At 38.9% G+C, this 27,399-nt stretch overlaps 1 protein-coding gene and 1 long non-coding RNA gene across 3 annotated transcripts in view; one reads left to right on the forward strand and one right to left on the reverse strand.

Moving 5' to 3' along the window:
- Window positions 1-69: 69 nt before the first annotated feature.
- Window positions 70-27,399, forward strand: part of PDE11A (phosphodiesterase 11A) — a 115,258-nt gene continuing 87,928 nt past the window's right edge. Inside the window, exons 1-2 of one of the 2 annotated variants that reach the window (XM_017735809.1) lie at window positions 70-280; window positions 12,547-12,705. In XM_017735809.1, the coding sequence (XP_017591298.1) occupies window positions 12,610-12,705 (96 nt within the window). In that variant the 5' untranslated portion in view covers window positions 70-280; window positions 12,547-12,609. Of the gene's footprint in view, window positions 281-12,546; window positions 12,706-27,399 lie in introns of those variants that run through there. The other variant, XM_017735807.1, reaches the window with a different exon arrangement.
- The window catches only part of LOC108447044, a 111,452-nt gene continuing 85,340 nt past the window's right edge, over window positions 1,288-27,399 (reverse strand). The window contains exon 4 of the long non-coding RNA XR_001862422.1: window positions 1,288-10,523. This is a non-coding gene — a long non-coding RNA (uncharacterized LOC108447044). The remainder of the gene's footprint in view (window positions 10,524-27,399) is intronic.

Raw genomic sequence — 27,399 nt, forward strand, 5'->3', positions numbered from 1 at the left:
CTTCTTCGATGTGCACGCCGGCACCCCGCTGCTGCCCTGCGGCTCCACCGCGGACAGCAACGAGGTGCAGGGGCCCTGGGGCACGGGCCTCCTCGCCGAGGGAACCTCCGCCGGCAAAAAGACCCTGGTCTCCAAGTTCTTCGATGTGCACGCCGGCACCCCGCTGCTGCCCTGCGGCTCCACCGAGGACAGCAACGAGGTGCAGGTGCCCTGGGGCAAGGGCATCATCGGCTACGTGGCGGAGCACGGAGAGACGGTCAACATTCCCGATGCCTACCAGGTAGGAGCCGGGCAGGCTCCCCCGGCCCGCGGCGGCGGAGGAGCCCCCGCCATCGCCTGGCCCTGCCTCCCCCCGGGGTGTCCCTCCTGCCGCCAGCCTCCCCCGCCGTGTCCCGGCCGGGAATGCCGCGGGTCTGCGCGGGGCGAGTGCCGACGGGACGCCGGGAAAGCGGGAGGGGAGGCCCCGCCTGGGGGGCCCATGGGGCTAAAGGGGCCCTACAATCGGCGCAGCAGTGCTCTGGATTTCGCAGGAGCGATAGGAGGCTTCTTGTGTTTCCAAAGCATGTTTTGGAACCGGCTGAAAAAAAGTTTTAAAAAAATGCTTGTGACAGTCCCAATTATAATGTTCTTAAATTTCTGTCTCAATGTTCCCTGGCTGTCCGCTGCTGAAAAAAATCTCACTGCTTTCAAAAGAGCATATATTTTCACCTTTGCATACCCACTCACCCCACATGGTATATGTTTTCAAACCTATTCCTAGCAGTGATAATAGCCAGCGTCCTGCTCTTCTCCAACAATTACTTTGCCCACCTTTTAATTCTTTAGAGGCTTCAGTGTGAATTGTGAAAATGTAGTTCTGGCTTCAAGGCAGACATTGACCCCTGGCTTCAGCAGGGACAGACGAGCCTTTGCCCAAATGTGTCAATGTAGACCAGAGCCTTCAGTTTGCTGGCTTGAAATTTACCTCTCTTTCCGGGAGTCTGTTTCTAGTGTTTTTTTCTGTAAGACACTGTCAGCAATTGGGAGTTCTTGAGAAAATGAAGAATCACAAAATGACACGTTTTCTCAGTTAGGATATTGGAGAGCTTTAGAAAGGTGGGAGATGTAGGTCTTGAAGAATTTTAGTAGTAATCATTGCCCAGTGCCTTATTTTACTCTACAATAATAACTAAAACAATAAACATTAAAGAATTGATGATGCTTTACAGCAGCCTACAAGGAAGAAACTTGAAAAATAAGATTTGGTTATTTTTGTTTTTTAAATACAGAAGAAGAAGAACCAGGGTATATGTATTTGGGACTGAATATTTATTTATTTATTTGTCAAGCAGTATTTGAAAAACACTAGGCACCTCAGAGATCCAGACTGACAGAGGTTTCCAACCCACAGATTTCAAAGGGAATGGTAAAGATGCTCAGACTAAAATGAGTATTGGATCACCTTTGAAAAAAAATTCAACTGTCTTCCTTTATTTTTTTCCGCTTTTTGCATTTTCTTTCATATTACACTTTTTCTTGCAATCTGTTTTTGTTACTTGCACTTGTAAAACTGTGCAATTCCCAGAATATCTGCTGTTGTAGGTGAAGCAGTATGTTCTCAGTAGTCCAAACTCACTAAACAGATAAAGGTATCTGAGTTTGGCTAGGAAGGAACCTGATCCCTCCTTCTAACTCTGGATAGCTCCAGCCACCTTTTTATTTGGAGGTGAGAATGCCACTGGAAGGGCAGTGTTTTCTACTCCTAGAGACATATATTGTTCTAGTTTTTCTTCGGTGTTTGTTCACTTTGTGTTCCCTTCCCTGTGAAAAAGTCCAGCTTCTTTGAACAGTTTATTTTCTGTTTCATCCACAGGGAAAAGTGAAAAGCAATCCATCCACTTGCCATTCCCATTACACTTTTGTCTGGCTCTTATTCAAAATCAATTTAAATATTATAAATAATACAGTTCATTGTATGTTTAAGCCCTAAGTACATTAGTTGCAGGAGATGGGCAAGTTCTAATCCAAGTCCATCCTGTAATTACATCAAATGCAACTTACTTACTTTCAGTGGAGCTACTTCGATTGACTTTAGTGCAAATGAAGCTTAAGACCTTCCAACTGTAATGAAAGTTGTGCTTGATAATAAAACAGGGCCCTGCTTTCAGTTACATTTCTGAGTTAGTACAGTTTATCTTCTCTTACTTGGCAAGGATATATATCCATTGTGCATCATTAAAAGGAGACATTTCTAATTTAACAGTATAAAGAGCTCTACGGAAGCCCAGGTCCATGTGCGTGAAGAGGTGACAGCTGTTCCATTTCAGATCCTTGTAGTGCTCACAATGGAGCACTTTAAAAATTAATAAATATGATAATATTATTTTCTGCCACTGATAGTGAAAGTGTTTAATCAACTCTCAGGTAAAAAACCAGCACCACTAGAAAGCTCTGTCAGGTGGAGCTGAAGAAAAAGGGGTAACAGCAGAGCACCATTTTTTTTGTCCATTGAAGAGGGTTTCTACACTGATGCTAACTGTTTGGCAAGAAAATGCCTTACACAAGGTCAGAGGAACTTCTAGATTAATTTAAACTTAATTTGTTTGTTTTTTTAAATTAGCTAACTTGTTTAAAAAGAGGTAAACATACTTCCATATCATCAATTAGCTAGTTTACTGTATTGGGAAATTTATATTTATTCAATCATCTCTGTTTTCTCAGAGCCTGATCAAATACCAGTTGGAATTCTACCACTGAGTACAAATTGGGTTGCCTGCTTGTACTGTCAGCTACGACTGACATTAATGGGACTTCAGTGCAATCAACATCACATTTAAATGCTGTCATGTGTTCCATGCAGGCAGTCCCCTGTGCCCATCAGACTGATTGTTTCAGGAAGTATTTGTAAATGACTGGTTGTGTCATTATCAGTGTAGTATTTCAATCACACATTTCTTTTTCTAAAAAGAAAAAATACTAAAAAATGAAATCATTAATAGGATAGGGGTTTTCCACAGTCCAGGTGACTGTTACTGTTGTTGAGTGGGACTTTCAAAATCTGTTCATGTGAACAATCTTTCTTAATTCAATAAACATGCATAGATACAAGGTTTGGAATTAATGTTACGTATTGAGGACTGTATAATAATCACTTCTTTTAATACTAAACAATGACCATATAAGATGTCACAGTAGTTTAATTTATGAAGTTCAGCTCTGACTGAACAAACTTCTGGAGGCTCACAGCAATAGCAAATTTGACAAATAGTTTATGGAAAGGTTTAGATGAATGTCATATGACATTCAAAAGTTGCACAATTTCATTCGTGGCATTAAAAGCTTTATTTATTACATTGCAAAGTCATTGGCTGAAAGTGAGTTTATAATTTTAACAGTTTGTAACATGCATGATCTAATCTGCACCAGTTAGCAGTACAGAGAATTTGAGAAAGGAAAGCAATTAGATACTTTCTTTGCATTTTCACTTTGAAGCCAGTCTAAAACTCTTTCTCCTGAAATTAATCCAGTTGAATTGTAAATCAAAGTTTCAGTCACTTTAAGTTCTAAAATAAGGCCTTGGACACCCCCATATGTAAATTTTGGGAAGGATTTCTGACTCCCTTTTCATATGGGTATAATGCACTATATCTTGAGCACATGTGTTGGAAGAATCAGGTCATACTGGCAAGGAAATTTGGGGCCTCAATGTCCATTGAGGCTCCTTTTGACAGAGAACAGATGTAGCTTCCGTCGTCATATATGAAGACCATTAAGCCTTTTATAAGTACACAGACAGAGATCATTGCCTGTAGTTCTTAGAAGCTGTTTACAAATTTGAGATTTTTTCCTATTTGAAGCTGTGGATTTTTTTATGTCATCCATTCTTCACACAGGAGATCCATGATGTTTAGCTAAAATTACCGATAATTACAATTTTGTTCCATCTTCTAGAGCAGTATTTAAATAATAAACATTTTAAATTACAGGTAATATTTGGCTATTGTTACACCTTTAGGTGTGCAAAAATTAGGAAACAATTTAATAGCATCCTAAATCCTCCTAACTAGTGGAAAAAATATTACCCTCTAGAATAGTAAGCATATATCAGAAAGCGGTAAAAAACGTGTTCTGCCATTTTCCGGTGTCAGCTGAATAAAGTTTCTGCACATCTTATGTTACATTTGGAATTTTAAAAGTAGCTTTAAAAGACAGAAGACAGAAATGGCTTACCCAGATGGATGTTTTAATAAAGCATGTAGCAAAGAGAAGAAATATTAAATGGAGTCATGCTAAGACATGGGGTTTGTACCTTATAGAAAGTGCCATAAAATATGGCCAGAGTTATTTTTCAATACAGCTCAAGTCTTCAGAAAGAAAATGTAACTACGTTACTGCAACTGAAATCAGGGAAAGTAAGAAACAAATCGAGCTCTCTTTGTACTCGACTCTCTTGTTACCTCTTTCAAGCCTAGGCCAAGTGTAACATAGTTAATGCACACACAGCCTTTCACAGCAACTTCTAAACGTCCTTGAATACCTGGGTACAGGCATGGGTGTTGTCTTTTCATGCCCTCCTGGTGAGCTCTGAGCATTCAGTGTCTCCTGCTGTGCCGGGACAGAATCACGGAGTTACTGCTCAGGGGTGCAAACCTTTGAGCCTGGGAGGGTTGTGTGGGGCTGGCTGTGGGTGTAGAAGGTCAAGAAGAGGCATGAGCCACGTTTCCTCACACGGGGTAGCTGTTTGTCATCATCAGTATTAACAGCGAGCCTCTCTCAGTTTTGAAGAGCAATTAAAGTACTAAAACCCTGTGGCCTGGGAGGTTCAGCTCTGCAGCTGGAAGCACTTATCACTGTTCTACTCAGCAGCACTGGGCAGTGGCACCAACAACAGCTGTATTCTTTTCAGTGTTGACTCTTAACAAGGACAGAGGTTGCTCTTAAAAGAGCAAAGATCCTAAGATCTGGCAAGCAGAATACACAGTGGTCTTTAAAATTTCCATGTAATACAGAAAAAAGGTAAAACCCAAACTTCCTTTGCTGTACATTAAATATGGCTAGGAAGTACCCTGGGGAATGGTACCTCCTAGTACCATTGGAGATAACTGCAACAGTAAAAACTAAGGTGCTCTGATGGGCATTGCAGAAAAGGACACTCCAGCCCATCATGCTAAATTTAGGAAAACTTGAAATTCTAAGTACAAGTCCGTAAATTGATGAAGGGGTTCTGTAATTATCCCTGTGCCTGCAGCCCAGTGGCTGTGAACATGCTCTTCATCCTTTGTGTCACAGTGGTGCTGGTCTGGGAGAGAAGGATCTTTCTATAGGAGGCAGCTCCTGGGAGGGAAGGGCAGAGAGCCCTCAAGGCAGCAGCTGAGGACATCTCTTCACCTCCTGTCACCTCCCTCACTCCTCCATAAGTCTTCTTCTTTGGGAGCAGTTTCTGACTGATGCATAAAATGTCCTGAGACCTTCCCAGGTCACACCACCATGACTCTCTGGAGGCGCCTGCCAGAGGCAGGAGCTTCTGGCTGACACCAGGGACATGTAGAGGGACACTTGTCCAAAGCAAAGGCTCAGTTGTTTCATGTCCCCGTGCTGCTACTGTGGATCCCCAGGACAGACAGGGCTGGGCAGTGCAGCGTACGCTGCTGGTGGCAGCCCTCAGGTATCGTGAGGAGTCACACCTTCCCTCCATGCTTCTGTGAGCAGGTGAGGTTGCCTCCCCCCCAGGCAGGCAGTGGCCTGTCCTCCAGAGTTGCTCAGTCATTACTCCATGGATCCTCACCACCTGCTTGCTGTCCCAGGTGTGCCCATCATGGATGTGATGCTGAGATAGTTTAGGATGAGTAGAAGGTGGGCCAGCAGTGGCTGTGCTCAGGGTGCACAGGGGGTGTTTCTTTGCTACAAGTCCCTGCACTGGTGCCCAGCTCTCCCTGCTGCAGCAGGTCCCAGATCCCTGGGCTGTTGGCCCTGCAGAGCTTTGGCAGGAAAAGCTTTTTGGAGAGCTGGGGTGGTTTTCCTTTTGGTAAGCTGGTAGACGTTAACTGGTTTATTGCTTGGCTGATCCATCTCTCTTAAGAGTACAGATGTTTTCAGGGGGTTTTTTTACCTCAGACGTTCTAGAATGTCTTTGTAGAACAGATGTGAAACTGGTGACACTCTGTGGCATATAGTTCCTCATGAGAAGGCAGTATATATATATTTGATGAGAGCAGGTCAGTGACTAGGAGAAAAAACTGAAAGATTTGGCCCTTCAAATTTTAGCTGAAGTCCTGTTACAGGCACAAGACTGAGTAAAGCTGTAGTTTTGTGAGGTAAATGATTTTGGTGTTCTGCTTGATTGGCTTTCAATTTTTCCAAACAAATGGATATTTCATTTTGGTTATTTACAGTTATATGCTATTGCATATCTTTTCTATAGAATAACAAATTTAAGAAGTATACATGCATCATTATGCAAGTTAATTTGTTTTACTTTTCTAAAACAACAAAAACAAACTATGAAAAATAAATGACTGAAAGTAATGGCTCAGCAGTTATGAGTTAACAGGGCAACAGCAACTCTGTGCAGTCTGAGCTTCATGTCTCTACACTGCACACTTAAAAATGAGTGCTGCTTTCTTAATAACAAACACTACTGCTTTGGAACAATAAGATACTTTTAATTTCTTATTCAAGAATCCTATTACACTGCTGCTGTAACACTTGAAACTGTGTTGCCCACCTGAGTAATCTCTAGCAGGTGCTAGGTTTAAACCCATACACAGATTTCTCTTGAAACACCCAGGAGTCTTGTTGGTTTCTTTGCTCAGAGGAGTATTAGCTTTTTAAAGCCACCTGTGTGTATATGTCTTGTTTAAAGAATCATGACTATTTAGGAGGTCAGCACTAAGCTGTGTCCCAAAGAAACGTTGGAACAAGATGGGAACATGGGCATGGTTATAGTTGGTGCCCAGTGCAGCATCAGTCAGGGCTGGTACAGGAGGAGAGAGAGAACCACTATGATGGAGTAACCAGGTGTCATCTCTAAATATTGAAAATCAGATGGAAAATATTTTTCTTTGTAAACAATTTCTTTAATAGTGATACAATCAGACTAGAAGTGTACAGAATCTGCTGTACATAAGACCACAGCTTGACTCACTGTCATGCTATTGGTGATCTAACTGGAGTTAGTTTTGAAGGAAGAAAACAAAAACCTTATGTGATGGATCTGGGTGATGTCCTACAGAGGAATATTTTCTGACCCCTACTCCTGATCAGTTCCGACTATGAAGCGTGAACTGTAATTATGCTTATTAGCTAGGCACTCATGTTTGCAGACTTGCTAGTGCTTATACAGTCATTTACTCCTCTTCAAGAATATTATGTGATTTTTTTTCACATTAATTATGTGCAAGTCATAATTAGACAAATATGCATTGTTACTAATGTCAGTTGTCAAACTAATAAATGAAACAGTGGTCAGAAAAAGAGTAAAAATCATATGAGACACTCCCATCAATCAAACTAAACAAAGCCCCAAACTCCTGACATATGCAGGGGGGTAAAAAAAACACCAAAAAACTTTTAGTATTGCATTGTTGCAAATCAACACATTTTTTGTTTTTTCGAAGTAAGCTACTTTATAAATTCAGACTATATATGGTCTTAGTTTTAAATCTGGAACTTAAAAATTTTTGAGAATCAATGTTCTTTCCTTTTATAAGAATTGTTTTGGGAGTAAAGAAGTAAGAGTTGGCTGAGCTGTTTCATGTGTCCTATCTGTTGTAGTAATTTTATCTTATAAGAAATATTGCTGTCACGGTATAAATAGTCAAAATATAACTGGATTGTGCTTATTTACTTGGGAGAATTAGGTTTGCTATGCTGCTGCCTGGTACTAGTTTGTTCTCCTGCTGCTTTTGTCTCTGGGGATTTTGGGGGAGATGACAGGAGTAGCTGAGCAGTCCTTACAGGGAAGTCTCTTCAGAGATTGCTTTATTACTTGTGTTTTGTGTGTGAGTTTCTTATCTACAAGGTTTCCCCATATCTCCTTTAGTGGTTCATTGCTTGGGTTTTGTTTCCTGTTTATGCACAATGTAATTTGCACCATATGGGATTTTTAGAAAAGTGTGTCTAAAACAGAGTGCATGCCTTAATTTTTTTTATTTGTATTTAGCTTTTTTAATGTTAAGCTTTGAATCTGGAGAACCTGCTGTCTTTTAGATTGCTCTTTTTCGTTTCCTGCTCTTTTTGCTTTCTATAAAAGCTTATGTATTATACTTACAGGAAGCGTGATTAAGAAAGTGAATTGAATTATGAAATCTTCCAACTTCAATTTCTTTATTTTTGTAAAGGCTCTTAGAGGACAGCTTTCTATAAATTCACTCAAACTTGTCTATCCCATGCAGTTTGGTACTACAGTAATACTCAGGTATTAACAATATTGTCATACTACTTGTATTAGTTATTTTTGATACAACTTAGCAACTTAATCAGTAATTTAAATACACTATCATCCGGGAAATTTTGATGCAAGTTTGTATGCTTTTTAATAGAGCCCTTTCTAAAGAAAAAAACAAAGCAACAACAAAAAATGGTGCAGTAAATGGTAAAATATAATAGGCCAGGCCTGTTAATTGAACATTTTTTTGTAGTGTTCTCTTCTGCGTGATAAAAAGATTTGAAAAGTGTTTTCAAATCATAAAATCAGAAATGGCTTTCTCTTTTAGCTGTCAGCTTTGGCTGAAGCATTTGGTGCATTTCACTAGGTTAAACACTTTTCCTTAGATATTGGACAAAGAGGAAGTGGCTTTGTCATGAAGACTTAATTCCTGGAAATGTTGGGAAGCAGATTTCATCCTCCATTATAATATTTGAGTCTTAGCTAACTTGGGTTAGGGTTATACTTTTTTCTGTTTTTCTAAGTCATGGTAATAATGCTTACATAAAATGTATTCATTTTGATAAGGTTATAAAAAGACATGTTTTCTTTTCAAGTTCAAAGAGTTACCCTACATTTGAAAAAGACAGAAAAACCCAGTGAAACTTGTATGTTTGCTAACAACGTATGAACTACCTACTGTAACAGAAAATCAACACCAAAAGGCAGTTGGGGAAACTGCTCAGAAGCCAAAACTTTAGTTGAAAGTTGAGATTCTGATAATATATGATTCTAGAATCCTAATGGAAAAAAAAACCTTTCTGTACCTTAATCTGGTCTTATACAGAATAAAACCTTGAAGATATTTGTCTGGTTTCATTCACTGGCAATCTTCAAATTTGTCCAGAAAACTGGGACTACATTGTTTCTGTGCAGGTAACTGAAATACCAGCTCTTGTATTGATGGATCAAACTTGCTCTCTTCTGTGTCTTTACTTGATTATCACCTTTCACAGGGTAACATTTACAATCAATAAATATCCTTAAGGCTAGGATATGGTTTGTCCTACAGAGTAACTTTTTCTTGATGGCAGATGTAAAATTCCAGTTAAAAGTGCCTCAGCCTTCACATTTTTAATATCTCTATGTAGAAAACTCATTATATAGAAGCAGTAAAACCAGGTATGTTTGGTTTTAGTAATGTTTTGAACAGTCAGTGGAAGACTTTAATTCATGAGCATTCTTGCATGAAAATACTGTAAGTACACTTAGAATTATGGTGAAGTCTCTCTCAGAAGTTTTTGTTTAGTCTGCCCCTGATTTCTGAATATATAACTTAATTGTAAAAAACTTAAAAGCAAGTGCTGCATTGCTGTCATAAACACTGATAATTCTTACTACCCAGGAGCCTGGTACAAATGAGGACCCCGTCGTGTTGCAGGCTTTTCCAACATGTGGGGATAATACAGTTTATATTTCAAAATGTTTGCAATCTGACAAAGAGCTTCTCTCTGATTTACCAGCTTTGTTATCAGCTGCTAAACAGGCCTCCTTGCTCAAGGTTACTACCCTGTGAGGAGAGGGAGGTATAAATTTTGTCCAAGCTTCTTGGCCATCACAGTTCACACTTGGATGTTGAGATTTTTATTGGTACTGTTAAACTCAGTAAAACTTCTCTGTTAGATCCTGCCATGTATGTCCTATTGTGACAATACTTGATGAAAGAAGAGAGTGTGGGGATAAGAGGTTTGGAACATAATGCAGGTCATCCAGTCATTCTGTTCTCTATGCATATTGCATGGTCCAGCAATAGCAATGTTGCCAGGAGCAGCATTTTATTTTGTTCACTTATCTCTCCTCATCACTTTCTCCAGTGTCATCCAAATGAAATTCTGGCATGCTTTTCCACAAAAGATGAGGGATAGGTTCACTTCACATCTTGATGATTCTCAGCTTTTACCAAGTCAGTGAGTTTTTTCTCGATAACAGCTAATTTTTCTGATTAAATGCATTAACTTTCTTAGACTACTGTACCTTTAGTTTCAACTCCAAGATGTTTTATACCCTTCTGCAAAAGGTCATCTGGTTCTCTAGCATCAGTGGATATAATCTGATACTTGCTTCCTCCTATTGTAGAGGTTCCAGGGAGAGACACAAACAGGAAACTTCCATGATCTGCCTGAAAAGAGAAGCAATGCAGCAGGAGCGAGGTGTACATTAAAGGAAACACCAGCACTTTTCAGACTGTTAATCCCTCCTGTGTCTCTACTACTCCATAGCATCCATTGAGGAACACTTGCTCCATAGCTCATCACTGCTAAGTGTTGCCAGCACTGGCAGCTGTAGGGCTGATACAGCTGGATCTCATTCAGACAGGTTCACCAGCCCCTCTCCTGTGTACCACCACACCCTGCAGATCAAGCAGCATGTTTTTATGTTAATCTTGAGGCCTGTTGAAAAGGCAATGATTACATGTCCCAGTTGTATGGAGTGTATCCAGATAAGGAAATCTCAACTCACTTTTGGTGTGACCAACAGCTGTTTCTTTCAGTTAAACTGCCCCTTGAAGGTTTACTTTTTTGTAAGGCCCACTAGGTATCAATCAACAACAGTATTGCTGCTCAAGGCACACTGTTGTTTCAGTGTTCTCCCCATGTATTCTGTTTTTCTTGGTGCAAAATAAGTAGAGCAGGGACTGACTTCAGTAGCACAAAATACATTATCAATATTTCAGCAACAATTGCTAATTCCAAATAGTAGTTCAGACATTATCAGGAAGTACTGGAAGAAATGTTTAATTTATTCATTAGCGAAGCCTACTGTGTGATAATTGCACTGCATTTTCCTTTCTTCTGTTGTAGAAGAACCGTATCTTTCTAGGCAGGATTCTCTACCTGTGCAGAAAAGTTCAGCTTCTATTGAAGTTGATATAAAAGTGTTTAGAAGCATATGGAAAGATGACAAGATCAGACAGATTTGTGTTCTTGATGCTGTTATTAAAAAACATCCATCATGGGAGTTCTGGTTCTCCCAAAGAATTTGTTGGGTATGTTTGGTATTAATTCCTTGTGGTTGAAATGTTGGAAAATGTGCAATAGGTAATAAAGTAGCCAAATGTATATGTTAATCTTTATAATGGGTAAGAATAGAGCATTTCTAAATCATGTCTCAAGGTGACTAGAAGAGACTATTTTGATAGCATCTGGAATTTGCAACAGGGAAATAGAAATCGATATAAAATTGTCAAGAAAAAAAATGGTCAGGTTTTAGTATCAGTAAAATTTTAATGAAATCCTTATCACAATCAAATTAAGGACTGCGTGGATTGTTTTCATGACTTGAGACAATATGGGCATTTTTTCACAGCCAGTATTGTTTAAACTTTTGAAAACAAAAAGTTGTGCTTAATTTTGTACAACAGCTTAGTTCCCTCCTGTTAATAGAGTCTGAACTGGCTATAACTATTGTCTGAAGCACAAATGCTCTTCACCCTGGAGGAACTGAGCTGCTGAAAAGCAGTAATTTCCTCTCTGGCTGATAGAAGATCTGTTGAAGACTATGCTCTACCAAGATGAACAAAAGTGATGTCAGCACTACCTCCTAACTTTTCAGCCTCCTTTGAGTTACTTTATGATCTGCACTTTGGGCTTTACTGTTCCAGAGAATGGATTGCTGCACTGTGCTTTTTTTTGAACAGGGACATTCCTGTACTTAGTTTCCAGAAAGAGCTGAGGTTTTTACTGTATTTCTTTGAGAACGTGTTTGTACTACATTGCAATACTAGTCCACATAACCAGTCTTGCTTGAACAGACAGAAATGGGGCCAAAAAAGAGTCTCCATTAACTTGACAGAGACACTGTGAGCATCTGCAGAATATGGGTGTGAAACGGCAGCAGGGCCTAGCAGAAGTGCGTACGGATGATCACGTTACTAATGGCAGGTATCAGCCTTGGCTGACATTCTTCTAACTGACATATAAATGTGGGACTTCTGTGAATGTGCTGTGTAATGGTAAGCCTTGTACTGATCCCCTGAGAAAAGTGAGGAGAAACAGCTAATAAAGAATAGGCCGGTAACAGAGAAGCGACAGCATAATGCTACTGAAAAATACCATATCGGACATCAAGAAAAGTACTTTGCTGTCTGAAGAAAGCTTAGATATATGAAATGTATGTTAATGCTTCCTTATTTTCTTTTGAAGGATCGACGCTTTAATGATGAGATTGACAAACTGACGGGATACAAGACAAAGTCACTCTTGTGCATGCCCATAAGAAACAGTGATGGAGAGATTATTGGTGTTGCCCAAGCAATAAATAAGACTCCAGGAGGTGCCCCTTTTTCTGATGATGATGAAAAAGTAAGATTACCTTTACTTTTGCATGCTTTCTAAATTTTTTCTCTAATTCAGTAGACTTGTCTAGAGAGACTTAATCTGAATTAGTAAATAGCACATAATTTGTGTTAACAATTTTTTTAGAAGTGCATAAGATAAAGTGTACATTTTTGTTGTTTGCAATAGAAAATGTAATAGAAATAAGAAAGGAAAAAAAATAGAAAACCTGTTCTGTAAATGTGTCAGTTCTTCTGGCTGAAACTTCAACTTAATCTTATGCAGAACTTTTTCATGTAGTAGATTTCAGTAGAAAGACTTTTTTAATTTTTGAAAACTTGACCTGTAAGAATTAGTTTGGGGGGGAAACTATCACAGAGATACTCCTAAGGCTGCTGACTCTACAAATCAAGATCTTCTCTTAGTACTTTCCTTGGAATAAATGCCTGTAGCATATTCAAAAGAAATTTTATTTTAGAGGAAATTATGCATATACAAATCTATTATTCTAAAATATTTGAGACTTGCAAATACCCATGAAAGGACAAAGAGGATGGGAAGGAACACCAGGTATGTATATGTCAGGTGGAATTTGGAGGGTAAAGTAAGCTCAAAAGGCAGGAAAGTAGAAGTATCTGCAAAGAAGGAACTTGAATTAAAGACAGCAGGGAAAATAGGAAATGGTGCTGTTGAAGGCAAATGTATTCAGCTGACCTTGGAGGGAAAATGTGCACAAAGCCAAAATGTGACTGGGGAAGAGAATGGCAGAGGGCAGCAAACTGGGGAGGAACAGAACTGCAACTCTGTCAGCCCAGGAGAGAGAAATGGAATCTCCTTTAAGCATGTAATAGAGAACTACTCTTTTATGTATTAAAATAGCATTGAATCTCATTTTTGTGGAAGTGTAGTTAGAGGCAAACTTTTCCTCCAAAAAGCTCTTTAGATTGATTCAAATGCAGTTGATGTTATACACCCTTTTTTTTTCTCCATAAAATTAATTGACTCTTAATTTCTGTTTCTGCAAGGTGTTTGTGTAACTGATTCGGCATAGTGATTTAGTTTGAATTAACTGACTTTAAATATAACTCAATTTTTGGATGGTACTTTATCTGAAGTTATCCAGTACTTCTTAAATTCCTTCTTTAGAAGCTATCTAAACTTGTGTAACAATAGGTTGCTTCTGAATTACTTTTGATTTTTGAGAATCTTGGATGTTTAAAATTGATTTATTAACAATGTATGCCTTAGTAGCTAACTACATGCGAATTAAACCTTCCCTGAACAGGGTATTTAGCACTTCATTTTTAGTACTGTCCTTGTAAAGGGAATTTTGTTTAAAATGCAGCTTTTATCATGGACCTACATTTGATTTTCATACATTCAACTAGCAAAACAACTGTGTACATGTGAATTGTGTATTATATAAATATTTTAATATACAAATATTTGATGCTAGTACTGATGCTTCCATTCAGTGACTTCCAAATATTATCTAAACATCAGCAAATTGTCATTTTAATTTTTTTCCTAGTAATTTATATCACTGTTATAAGCCTGTATGTTAGAACTCTTCACGAGTACATTGAATGGGTTCTGACATGTAGATTTTACGGAAAAGTAAATGAGAACATAACCATCATTTTGCCCTGTAATAGATCTTGGATTTAATGAGGCCTGGCAGTCCATGTACTGTTATTTCAAAACCCATGCTTTTAAGTTTTTTTCACTCAGTTGGAAAACTAGAGAGCATGATATACCTCTGGGAAGCAAGAGAACACATACTTTCAGGAGAACTGTCTTGCAGGATTAGCAAGTAGGTTTTTTTAATCGTAATATCAACATAGATATTTGTAAGGAAAAGGAGGCAGGTGAAAACTGAGAAAGCCTTTACAGAATAAGAGAAGAAAACTGGGGTAGCCTGGGTATTGAGGTGACTTGTGCAGAAAAGTCTGGTAAGTAGCTGGTGAAAGACCTATATGCAGCTTATGTTGATATTACAGTTTCTGACGATCAGCAGCTTCAGAATGGTTAGAAAATGAAAATGTAAAACAGCAGTCTTTTTCCTACCCCCAAAACCCTCTCAGAGAAATGTCAGTATCATTTGAGTCTGGCTCTTGTTTGCAAGAGTCTTTCCTCTCTTAGTATTGTGCAAAGCAATTAAAATAATCTGTTGGAGTTTTTTTTACAAAACAACAGGACTATATTGTATAATGAAATGTCTCTTGGTGGCACTGCTGTCTTGAGTCAATAGGAAACAAAGACTTATGTTTTCAATTAGAATTAAGTAGATGCTAGCATCATTTTTATGTACTCTTAGTTATTTTCAGGAAGTTAATAGCAAATAAAATATTTAAGATTTGAGGAGTTTTTAATGCTCTCGAGCTGTAACCAAGTTTATATTTTGCAGTATCTAAAATGCAGTATTATATTGCAAAGTTCTTCTGGTTTTGTTTTTTGTGGCAAATTCTCAGGGTTTTCTTTTATATGTCTGACCACAGTGTTAAAAGCACAACACTAATAACAAATAGAAGTGAATTTTCCACATTTAATTATTGTTTCCCACTGCCAAATTTCTTTTCTCCTTTTGATGTTAGGGATGTTGCAGCCAATTCATTGTTTAAGTGCAGAATTAGATGACAGCCACAGGCATGAGAAAAAGATGTTCAATGTCAAAATGCGTTTTGTTACCCCAGCATCAGTGGCTCAGTTGAACAGACTGATTTTGGAGATTTTTCGGTTTGATACAAACAATATTAGAATACCTTATTTACAGCCATCACTATTACACTATGTTGTGTAATTGGTAACTTTTTGGAAAAATAGCAGGTGATACACTTTTACATGTACTTTGCAAATGAAGACACCAGTTCATTTGCACAGACATAGAGTAGAAAGATAAAAGCCCCGAAACCTTGAAAAGAGCTATGCACCCTACATGCATTCCCTGTACTGTGCTGAAGATTCACTTAAGTGTGTGTGCTGTTTGCTGGTGAGTCATACTTGTTCTAGGACTGGTGAGAAAAGCCTAACAAGAGCTTGACAGTCTGTGGTTTAGATTATTGTCTGCTCTTTAGAGTCTTCCGAAATGCAGTGCCAAAACAAATCTAGTCCTTCATCAGAGAGGCTTAACAAACACAGCAGCAGCTCCATGGTCACTTAAATTGGCATCCTGGTTCTCTCTGCCTCTGATGTCATCCTCATCTGGAAGAAGTGAGTTGACTGCAGAGAAAGTACCCAGGGCTGCCATCTCAAATGAAACCCTGCTGGTTTTGCTGAAAACCAGTAGTTTGGATGCAGTGAGACCTGGGAGGGGGAAGTAAAAACTGGATTTGGTTGTCTGTGCTCTGTGGATAGTTGTAATAAGAAGTATATATGTCTATAGATTCCAGGATTTATCTGATATGCATTTGGTTTGTGGGGGCTTGAAGATAAGTGTTCTCATGCCCCAACATCTGTGTTTCTTACTTTCCTAATAGCCTTGTGATTCTGAATTTTCCAATTTAATGTGCTCTTCTTGGTCCATATTAGTTAAAGCTTTAATATATCCTATACCAGGTCTACCATAGTGATGAAAGATTTCCAGGGATGTTGCTATACCTGCTAATTCATTTTCTGTGAGTTTTTGCATGATGAGCTTAGAGTCACACTGGCAGATAGCAGTTTCAAAGTCAGTAAGGACCATTTCTTTATCTTAGGGAAGTAATCAACTGTAAATAAAACTACTGGGAAAGGAAGTGATCCAGAACAGGCAAGCAGGTCTGACTGCTGTGAAAATGATAACTCCGGCTCTCTGAATGTGTGGAATTTACAAAAAAGTGTCACCTGAAAATAATTGATGGATCCACAACAAAGGAACATGAGAAACAAATTAGATAAAGAATTTTTTGTGTGTTTCATATATTGCAGCATGTGATAACCTCCTGCTAATACCTACCTTGGTTCTCTGGCATGGCAGTGAGACTCCAAAAGCTATTATTTAAAAATGACATAATCCTCAAACGTATCATGTGACCCATATGTCACTTAACTCCCAGTGCAAGAGACAAATTTGCCAAAAGAAGACCGAAAATAACAAAGACATTTGAAGGATGAAGGTGCTGAAGCACTACAGCTCTCTGGGAAAACTCTAATGGTCTATTAGGCACACTTCTTGAAAAGTACTTCTACACAAATCTAAATTAAAATAAATCACAGTAACTGAACTGTCTTGCTGGGGGAGTTCAAAGCAATTTGCCACTAGGATATCTGCTTTATCAAGGCAGCTTAACACCATTGGTTGGCAACCAACAGCACAAAATTACTGCCATGACAGACATTTGCATGGACTTCTTTCAGTCTTGTATACACTCAGTCATGTTTTCAAGCTGAAAGTCTAGATTTCTTTTTCATTACAGAACTCAAAATGTACTTGAAACTTAACAAAAACTTCCCTGTATCAATACCTCTGTTTTGAGACTGGTGGTTAATATTTGAATTGGACATCTTTATCTCTGAGGTATGGAAACCTGGCTAAGATGTGTTACAGTGATATTTCAGTGAACTACATATTTTTTTCAAATATAAATGTGTATTTTTCTAGACTCAGGGGCTGCTTTGTTGCTGTGTGTTTATGGTACATATTACACTACATTCTTGATACTTGTTTGGTGCCTCTAGACGCCATCATAAAACAAATTGCCAGATTTGGTCTCAGGAAGGGTTTCCTCTATAGAACAGTTCAAGACAAATTGTCATGGGTTTTTATTGTGGGGACTGGAGTTTTGTTCTTACCTTCCTTACTCTCACTATTTTACAAGACATCTGGATTCTTCCTGCAATTGCCAGCAGCAATCTGAACCTGTTGGTTCTTCCCATATTGCCTGTGCTTATATCTCCTTAATTAATATGGAGAGACTTGAACAAACAAGAGCTCTTATCTGTAAACCTGGACTATAATTTGTCTAATGTTCATAGTATTTGACTCAGAGCTCACTAAACTAAATGAAAGAAACTCTGCTGACTTCATGGGCCTTTAAAAATCAAACTTCTGTTCATTTCTAACATAGGAACATTTAATTAAATGCAGACCCCCAAGCCAGTTTATGAGGCTTAAATTCATCCATGTCAGATCACTGAAAAGAGATTGGTTAAGGAGCAGTTTCGGCTACTGTGGCTTCAACTGGAGGAGACAGGTTCACAGTAGACTGTGCTGCTTTCCTTCATGCTTAGTTCAGTCATATTATCAAAAATTACTTTTACTAATTATATCCTTGTTTGAAAAAAATCCAGAGGAGTGATGAGGATAACTCATATATTCAGAGACATGAATTATGAAGCATTCAGTAGTATCTTGAGTCTAAATCTTTCTAAGTGAAACGCTGGGTCTTCCTGCAAATTCTGAAGCATAGAAATAGCCCTGGAGCTTGTGTTCTGTTTTCCCCTCTTGTTAGTATTCACAGGGCATTGCAGCAGGAGAAAGGAGTCCAGATCTCTACTGGTCAAACACAAGAACAACTTCTCAGGAAGACTGGTAGTGCAACCAAATGCCATGATCGTGGAAGCCCTTGTGCAGCCATACTGCATTATTCAATGAGAAGCAGAATAAATTTTTCAACAGGAAGCCTAAAAGCTAAGAATTCTGCAGTTCTGATGGTGATTCTCAGACACCTTAGTAACTAGAAAGGGTGATGTTAATATTACATTTTTTTATTAATAGATTTCTCAGTTAAATTCTTTGAATGCCGAAACAGCAATAATACAAAGGCTCGGGAGGATTAGGATTTTGTTTAATACATCTGTCATCAGAAAGCAAGCCTGTGGGTCTCGAAAGCTGTGATGTGTATTTGTGTTAGAGTATAACCCTTAGGTACTGTCTAATAAGGAATTGACTAGAAAAGCTAGATTTTGGTGGTTGTTTGTTGGTCTGGTGGGTTTTTTTATTGTTTTTTGGGGGGGTTGTTTGTTTTTCTGGAGAAAACCCTGTTCTTATATTACCTAAGGAATAAAGTTTTTACTTTCAGCTGTCTTCCTGTTCTTGGCAAAACTCCCTTAAACCAAGTAAATTATTTTGATCAGATAGCTTATTAGAAAAATTTTGTTTGCTTGAAGTGAAATCTGCACTGGGGCCCTGTTACAGAAGCATGTAAGAGGAAACCTTACAGCTGGTGAAGCCTTTATTTCTGACAGTTATTGGAGATGTGCCCTGTGGGCTGGATGGGAGGACTTGGTCCCTAGTGAAGTGTTTTCTGAACTTCTGTCAGTCTATTCAGTTCTCCCTAGCTGTTCTTCATAATAACTTCAAGGCTTGATATACTTTTAGAAAATAGCATTTTGCATCTCGTGTGAATTGCTTATCTTTCCTGAAGCAGAATGAAATGTTCATACAGCAGTTCCTGCCATCAAAAGTATTTCTCCCTGGAATAGTGATGCAGAGCCTATCTGTAGCTATAGGTTACATGATGAGATATTGAAAACTTCTTAGCAAATAATTTTGCTAAAAATTGAGTCAACCTCTGACCTTCAGCATGTTAATACAGGCTTAATAACAAACTGTAATTAAAACAGTATTGTTGCTCTAGCACTGATTCACAGTATCCCCTTGAGCGAATCACTTTACAGTGATCTCTCTTCTGAAACATAATTCTAAAAATGACATTAGGTGGTCCCATATGTGCTATTAGATTTTCTATTTTAAGTATTCTTACTTTGTAATAATGAAATAATTTTCCTTCTTTTTGACTCAGCCTGAGCTTTCAAAGCCTTATTGACTGCTTTCTTTGCATGTAGCATCCCTTATTTGAACAGATCTGGTTAGAAAACACCAAAGCAATTTCACAAAAATCTGTTTCAGCCGTTGGTTTAATAGTCCCAGCTTTGCATATAGTGTTTTTCATCTCTGAGCTTTACCTATAGTGTTTCACATCCCCATGAGAATTGTGCAACCCTGCTGTCTTTGATTGGTTTGCAAAAATGCCACTGGTCTTTAACTGGAAAACTCCTGATTGTACATTAGAAGGAATTCAGCCCTCCTTCATGCTATCTTTGCAATTGTCCACCTGAGAAACTCCTGTCTGCATCCCAGCAGCTGGAGTATGTAAGCAGCTGTAATGCCTGTCAGGAGTATACAGGAATGTGTTTCCCCTATATCTGGGGAATGGCTGCTTAAATCTGTGGCCACAAATGAATAAAACTCTTGTCCTCGTCTTTCATGGGACCTTTCTCTGTCAGCAGCTGAAAGCAAATGTCTGGAATGAAGCAAGCACGGGATGGTATTTCTCCCATATAGCCCACCAGTGTACTGTTATTTGCAGCTCAGGGCCAGACATGGTATCTGTGTGTTTAATACCACCCCAGGGATTTTCTGCTTAGGAATTTATTCAGGCATTTCTTGAAGCAAGACAAGCTTATAACTTTCACAATATCCTGCATATTGTGTGAATAACTGCCATGTGACTTTAATTAATTTCATGTTATTCCTTCTTGTTTTGCTTTTAGTGAACAGAGTGAAAAGTCATTCCCTATCCATTTTCATCCCAGTTGTTTTGCCCCAGAAATCTTCACCAGTTCCCACCTGATGCAGCAGGTTTTTTTGCAGTCATCTGTCTGCTTTGGTAGAAGGGGTGCCTACTCCCCAAAACCCTTGGTCAGTGCCTCTTCACTGCTCTGACAGTTGGTACTTTTCATGTCTGGAGAAGTAGAAGACATTTGAACAAATTTTTTGTACACTCGAGCCTGAAAACCCAACAACTGCACTTTTCTTAGTATTTTAAAACTACCTCTTATGCCCAGAACTGTTTTTTGAAAGCCTGGGCATGTCTTCATTGCTTCTGTTGTCATCTTGCTATCACTGCATTACCGTGAAAAGAAAGTTTTGTTTGTCCATTAACTAGCTAGTTAGTTTTGCTGATTGTTCATTTTAGCAAAAATTGTTTCTGTTCATATGAAAGATTCCAGAGCTTTCTGAATCGCTGTGGATGTTGTGTTTTTCATTCAAAAAACCCCAACCTACAACAAAGCGTGGAAAACATGGGTTACCAGTAAAATTGGTCAACAAAATTAAGAGTTACTGTGCAGCCAGATTAAATGTCCTCAACAGGAGCTCACTGAAATCATGAAAGCTAAAGGAGTTTGACCATTAATGATAATAATTTTGCGTCTCTTGCATAGCTGGCAATGACTAAACTAGGGTTAAAACAATATTATGACGATTTTTATTGCTGAGATGTTGTTGGAGCAGTAAGAGAATTGAGCCACATTGTTCATAATACTGAATGGTAGTCAGAAATTTCAGGCAGGAAATGATGCAGTGCACTTCAAGTAACCCTTAACAGGTTTATCGAACTTTATTTAGAAAAATATTTCCTGTGAATAGCATAGTGATAGAGGCAGGGGCACCAGAAAGAATGCTTCATTTAACAGTGCTTTGTGAAAGCTGTGAGTAGGACCCTTAAATGTTAATTTGGTCTGTGGGGAACCTTATTACTTAGAATAATTATCCATATACATTTTTAGTGAAACAAAACAGTATTTATACTGGCAGCTATTGAGGCGAAATTCTTTGCACCAAACTTGGCATGAATTTAACCTTAGTATTAATTTGCTGGCAACTGGCTGTCCCTGTGGTAGAATGGGTAAAAACAAGCCTTGTTTTTTTCTCTTTTCTGTTTTTTTGGGGGTGGGGTTTCTGCTGGGTTTTGGGGGTTTTTTTTTAAGAAAAAGCTTTTGCTGTATAAAACCAGAATAGCCTTTTGCAATGCTGGTGTCATGGTTACAAAGCAAATTCATTGGTAATAGCTCTCCAATGTTGTGGCATGGTTTTAAACAGGGAGGTGAGTGGAAATGCCCTGGAGCTGTAGTGCACAGGGCGCAGTGTGTAGGGCTGTGTCTTGGGGTGCCAAGCCGCAATGGACTTGCGGAGACCCAAGAGCTGAGGATGTCCTAGCTGCCATGTGGTGAGTGTCAGTGGGATATCTTGTAGGATACCGGGACCACATGTTGTGGTCTGAGCTGGAGCAGCCCTGCAGATTTGTCCTACTGAGCAGAATAGCTGTGAATATGGTACTGCTCCCTACTAAGGAGAGGAGGCTTTGAAAGGAGGAAGCTTTCCAAGACATAAACACAATCTGAATTTTCTTCTTCTGTCACCCAAAGTAGAAAATATGGTTAGTGGGGCCTGGGTACTTGCTTCTGTGCTTGAATCACAAAGGTTGGTGATCTGCTCTAGCCTAGGGTTTTGGGGCTTCTTCAACTCGAAGTGTAAAGTCATGAATTTTTAATCCTGAATGTCTAAAAATTTTGAATCTCAGTGGTGGCAAAGTTTGTTGCTACCCTACCAGACATGCACAGCAGCTGAAATATCATCTCTATAATACAGCTGTTTTAAGGGTAAACTCTGATCTCTAGTTTCTTAAACAATATCAAATAATCCTGAACTTCAAGAAATTGGTAGAATTAGAGCAGTGAAGATGTGCATGACTTACAGAAGCTGAAGTCTACCTGAAGAAGTGTTAAACCAGCAGATTGACAAGAAGCTTCTCACTAACAAATTAGAGCAACAAGGTACTGCATTTAACATAAGTTTTGGAAAAACATGTAATGAAGAGACTGTAGTTTGCCGTGTAAGTGGAGAAATTACCTCTGGTTTTGTGTGATTTCATGAACATCTGACAAAATCACTGCGTGATGAACTCAGTAGTTGCTGCCAGACCAAGCAGTTCATTTAGAAATGGAAAGCATTTTATTTTTCTGAAGTGGGTTTTGGGAAATCACCATACATAGGAAGTAGAGGCCATTCCAGTGAGATATGAAAAGCCCCCATAAAAACCTATAGGAATGAGCTTGAGCCTTTTATGTGTGTTCAGCTGCTGGTTTGAAGTTGTTGTATTAATGCTTACTTTTGGAAGAATAAAGAGGTGGGGGTTGTTGGTTGGTTGGCTTGGGTTTTTTTCCCCTTAATCTATTACAGCTTTTAACATATTCTTTAAAAATTAAAATTAATATTTAAAAATTAAATTCCATTCTCAGAGTAGGAATGGTGAGAAACTTATTTGATAAGCCTCTGTGTTCCATGTATAAGGATTCAATAAAATGAATATGAATATGAGTTCCACTGAGTAACTACGCAGTGAGCATGTTCCACACTGATGTCATACTTAAATAGTATGTCCTGAATATTAAAACAAAATACTTCAATTATTGTCTCATCAGGTACTCAGACTTTTTATTTTAATGAAAACTGAACTAGAGATGAATAATCAGAATTGATTCTAATTTAATTTTATTATAATATGCATGGCCTTCTGTTTTGCATCTGCTGTCAGTTTTGTGGGTTTTATTAGAACAGATATGTCAAGTCAGATACTAAGATCTATTTTTGCTTATATAAAAGGATTAAATGTTAGATGCTTGTAGTAGAGTGTGACGTTGAAGCAGGAAATATCTAACTGTTGAAACAGTATCTCATGAATATTTTTAAACAGAACCTGCTTTTCTAGCATAGTTGCTGTACTTCTGATGTGAAGTTAAATAGTGAAATTTTATATGAATATGATTGTGAAAGCTATGAAAGTTAATATCAGGAACAATAACCAGAACATTGTGTATCTGGATGCATCTTTTACAATGGCAGAGTTACAGCAGCAGCACTGTTATTTTTTTTTTCTATAATGGAATAATTTCACATTTCCTTTTCTCTCAAAATTTTAACTTTCTGAGTTGATTCTGCTTTTCTTGGAGGAGCAGAGGTCTCTGCAGCAGTTGCTGCTGTGAATATCTTCTGCCATGCCTAATGGCATGGTTGTAATTTTCCTGTTAGTCTGACAGTGGGACTACTGAATTAGTACTCAAATCTGTGGTCTTGTGACTGGTACTGTTGCAGTAACCAGAGATGCATGCTGATACCTTATCACTTTCATTTGTCACAGAAAAAAAACCCAATAAATGGGAATGGGCTGATTGTTAAATAGCATTTAGAAGCACATGTAGGGATACAGAAACTGTTATCTCTTCAATACAGGTTTTACAACAGAGAGAGGGGAAGTGGAAGCAGGAAAGGACGGGGCTGAGGGAGTGAAAAGCTGTGGCAGACCCGGGCTGGGGACACAGCGACAGGTGATGGAAAGCATCCTGCACTCCTGTGCTTGAGGCTTGCAGTGTGCTACCAGAAAAGGGTCTCACCCCCTCTAGTGGCTTGCAATCCTCTTTGGTGGTGATAATACTACAAACCTAAGTGAGCTTGTGTAGCTAGAGCAGGGGCTCCCAAAGATAAGTGGTGACTGTCCTATAGCTTCATGTTTCTGCGGTTTTTTGTACATTTTTAGCACGGCAGCATGTTTATTTTGTGTTAATTAAGTATAAATCAAGTCAGCCATCCTTACGGTGCTTCTGCACTTTGGGATAGACATTTCTCCATACGAGTGCAGCCCAGCTTTAGGCCGAGCAGGCTCCACGTGTTTGCAGCTCTCCGCCTCCAACCTGCTCTTTACCCTTCGGGGCGCGGTGGAAGCGCTCGGCGCTGTCCCCGCTGCGAGCCAAGTCGCCTGTTCACAGTGCCATCAAGTGGATGCCAGGCACTACGGCGCCAGCCAGCGCCTCAGGTTTCTTACCCCTTTGTATTACCTCAAAATCCGACTGAACCTAACTTCAATTACTTGCCCGTCTGATTCTAACACCGGCCTAGGAGAGGCTTCTCACATCTGCCTTAAATACTGAGCAAACAATGTTTGCTATTTCTTCGCCCCAGCTTTGTTGTGTAGCCTCAGAACTTATTTGTCTCCCACTTTTCAGTGTTCTTCTGAGGTTGACAAGATGAAGAGACTTGAAGTGTACTACAGGTATCATCACTCAAAAATAGTCTTATGGCTGCCTGATCCAAGGAATGGCTTGCACTCAGTAGCTGTCTCCCTGTTCATCCATAAAGTTATCCAGCATCTCTGCATGTATTGGTGCTTCAGTCTAGCAGTATCATCAATTATTAAAATTTGAACAACCTTTTCTTTTGTTACATGCTGAAAGTGGCTGAACATTTTCTGACAGAATATTTTTTCAGTGACTTAATAGCTTTATCACATTTTAGATGTTTAAGGTGAATGGGGTTTTGTTGTTTTTTTTTTTCTCAAGAAGAAACTCCTTTGAATTTTGCCTTTTTTCTTTTAGTGTATTCAAATTATTTTTATTCTCAAACTGTTTTTGAAAATATTTTCTTTGTCAGGCTATTGCACACTAAAGTTCTGGAAAGGAATTCTTGACACTTGGCTGTGAGCTGGGATGTACACAGCTTGGCTGCTATGAAAAGCCCAACACTAATTCATGTGGTTTAAAAAAGTATTTTTTTCCTTTAATTGCTTCTTCAGAACTTTGTCATTCTGCTTGCTAGTTTATGGCTCATTCTACATCTCTCGTTTTTCTTCTACTTCAACAGCTGCATCACCACTTTTGCAACAAGCAGTGTTGTCTTCCTTCAGCATATTCCCTTTTATCCTGTTGCTATGCTTTTGCTAGCATCTGTTTTCCCCTTATGCCTCGTGCAGATGGAAGCATTTGTGACGGAGGTAAAAGTCTCAATAGATTTGCTATTTGGTAGAACTCATCATGTGTCTCTTCTCATTCAAACACTGAACAAAAGTGGTGGCAAAAATTCTTTTGGTTTTATAACAACTTCTGCATGTTCAAAAGGCTACACAGTAAAAAAATTCTTCCTCATATCCACGTGGAACTTCCCGTGAATCAGTTTTCTGCCCATTGCATTTTCTCCTGTTGCTGGCACTACTGAGAAGAGCCTTCAGATACTCATAGACACTGATTAGGTCCCCTCTCAGTCGTCTCTTCTTGAGGCTGAACAGGCCCAGCTCCATCAGCCTTTTCTTGTAAGAGTGGTGCTCCAGTCTCCTAATCATTGAACCCCTCTGCTGGACCTGCTCCAGGAATTCCATGCTTCTCTTGTGCTGAGGTGCCCAGATCTGGACACAGCAAGAGAGTGTTCTTCATTTCACATTGCTCAATGGAATAGTAAGTGCATTATTAATGTGCATGTTATCATTTCAAGTGTTGGGCTAAACCTTAAAGTCAGTAGCTTTAATTGCTGGGCTCTTTGTTGATAGCCATGTGAAGCAATTAGACTCCTTTATGGAATATTAGGCTCAAGCCAGCAAATGTCCCCAAACTGACGTGCACTTGTCACAGCGCAAAACAGAGAAACTTACGTGGTGTGTGCCTGTACAAGCAGAAATAAGAGGGGTTTGTGGGCATATACAAGGGAGCAGTAGTAAGATGAGAAGAAAGTTTTTATCTGAAGGCTGACTCAGAGAGGGTTAGCACTTAGAGCTCAACATGAGACTTAATACACTCATTATATAAAATAACATTGCTTCAAAGCAGTATCTACTTCTTTAGTCTAGTTCTCCTTTTAATGACACCAACCTGGCAGTCACAATTGTGCTAAATGGGCCTGAAAAGAGTGTGTAAATGGGCCTAAATCAGTGTGTAAAATTCAGTACTTCTATCAAAATATAAATATTAAATCTGTACCTGTTTAATTTTCTCATGATCAGAAGTATCTCCTCAATGGAACAAGTCCAGTCCCAATTGATGTATTTGAAGTTTCCCCATGCATTTCTACAAATTGCAGAAGTTTTTGTGGTAACCATTCATGACCTGATTTTTGCCTTCAGAAATCCAAAAAGTATAAAATGACTGGTTGCTACCTTTGACATTTCTTTTGCACTTACGGGAACATGAAAAGTACCAGGTTGCTACCGATTTTATTAATGTGATACCATTGCCATTGCCTGCCTTCACACAGTGTGTGGGGAGGGAAAGATTGTTTCCATAAATACAAATTACTTATAAATTCAAGTGCAGCTTAGGTGGGGTTTTTTTTGAAGAATGTAAATGGGTGCTGAACATATCAGCGGGAAATTGATTTTTATATTCAAAATGAAGCTTCATGTGTATTTGTGTATTTATTGCAGTCAGTCTGGTAGCTCTAGTGTAGCTGTTGGTAATGAGCCTTTTTAGTTAGGAAGTGTGACATTTGTCATCATGTGAATCACATGCCTGCAGGATGACTGTGGAAGTCTTGGTTTTCAGAATGCTTGTCCACTGGACTGGACACTGCCATATTCTGGCACAGAAATTCATGGTTTCGGTTTCCTTTGACTTTATGGCACATTTCCCATCTGCTAACATCTGAACACTGTATAACTTTACAGAGATGTCTCCTCCCAAGGAGACCTAAGAGCAGTGTCACTGCTACTCAAGAGTCCCAGAGAAGGGAAATATTGATGTGCTTTCTCAGCTGCAGGACAAGGAGAAGGTCTGGCACCGCTGAAGTCAGAGTCTGCAACCCACACTGGTAACTAACACAGAAAACAAACAGTGCCTGTCCGGTGCCTTGGCTGTTCCTCAGTACAGAGAAACTGGGAGAAAGAAAAGAGCTGCTTGGGGAACAGGAAGAAATTCACTGTTCTTACAAATTTATTTCTAAAAAACTTTCATAGTGATATGGGAGCAGGGGAAAAACCTGGTTTTCAATGAAGATTGCTTAGGAAATGAAAACGTTTTGCTCTTTTTACTTTTGTGGTAATTTCATGGTACTTTGAAATCTTCTACTGTTGTTCATTTAGAAGCAATGGCTTGCAGTAACCCTCCAGGTCACTGTCAGAGCTGAGAAAGAAACCACAACACTCTGTTTACTTCCATGTGTCCTGGCTACTGGACCTAATCTTCTCTTCCATTTACAAGAGA

Source organism: Corvus brachyrhynchos, unplaced genomic scaffold (genome assembly GCF_000691975.1).
Source record: "Corvus brachyrhynchos isolate BGI_N302 unplaced genomic scaffold, ASM69197v1 scaffold255, whole genome shotgun sequence".
Classification (NCBI taxonomy): Eukaryota; Metazoa; Chordata; class Aves; order Passeriformes; family Corvidae; genus Corvus; species Corvus brachyrhynchos.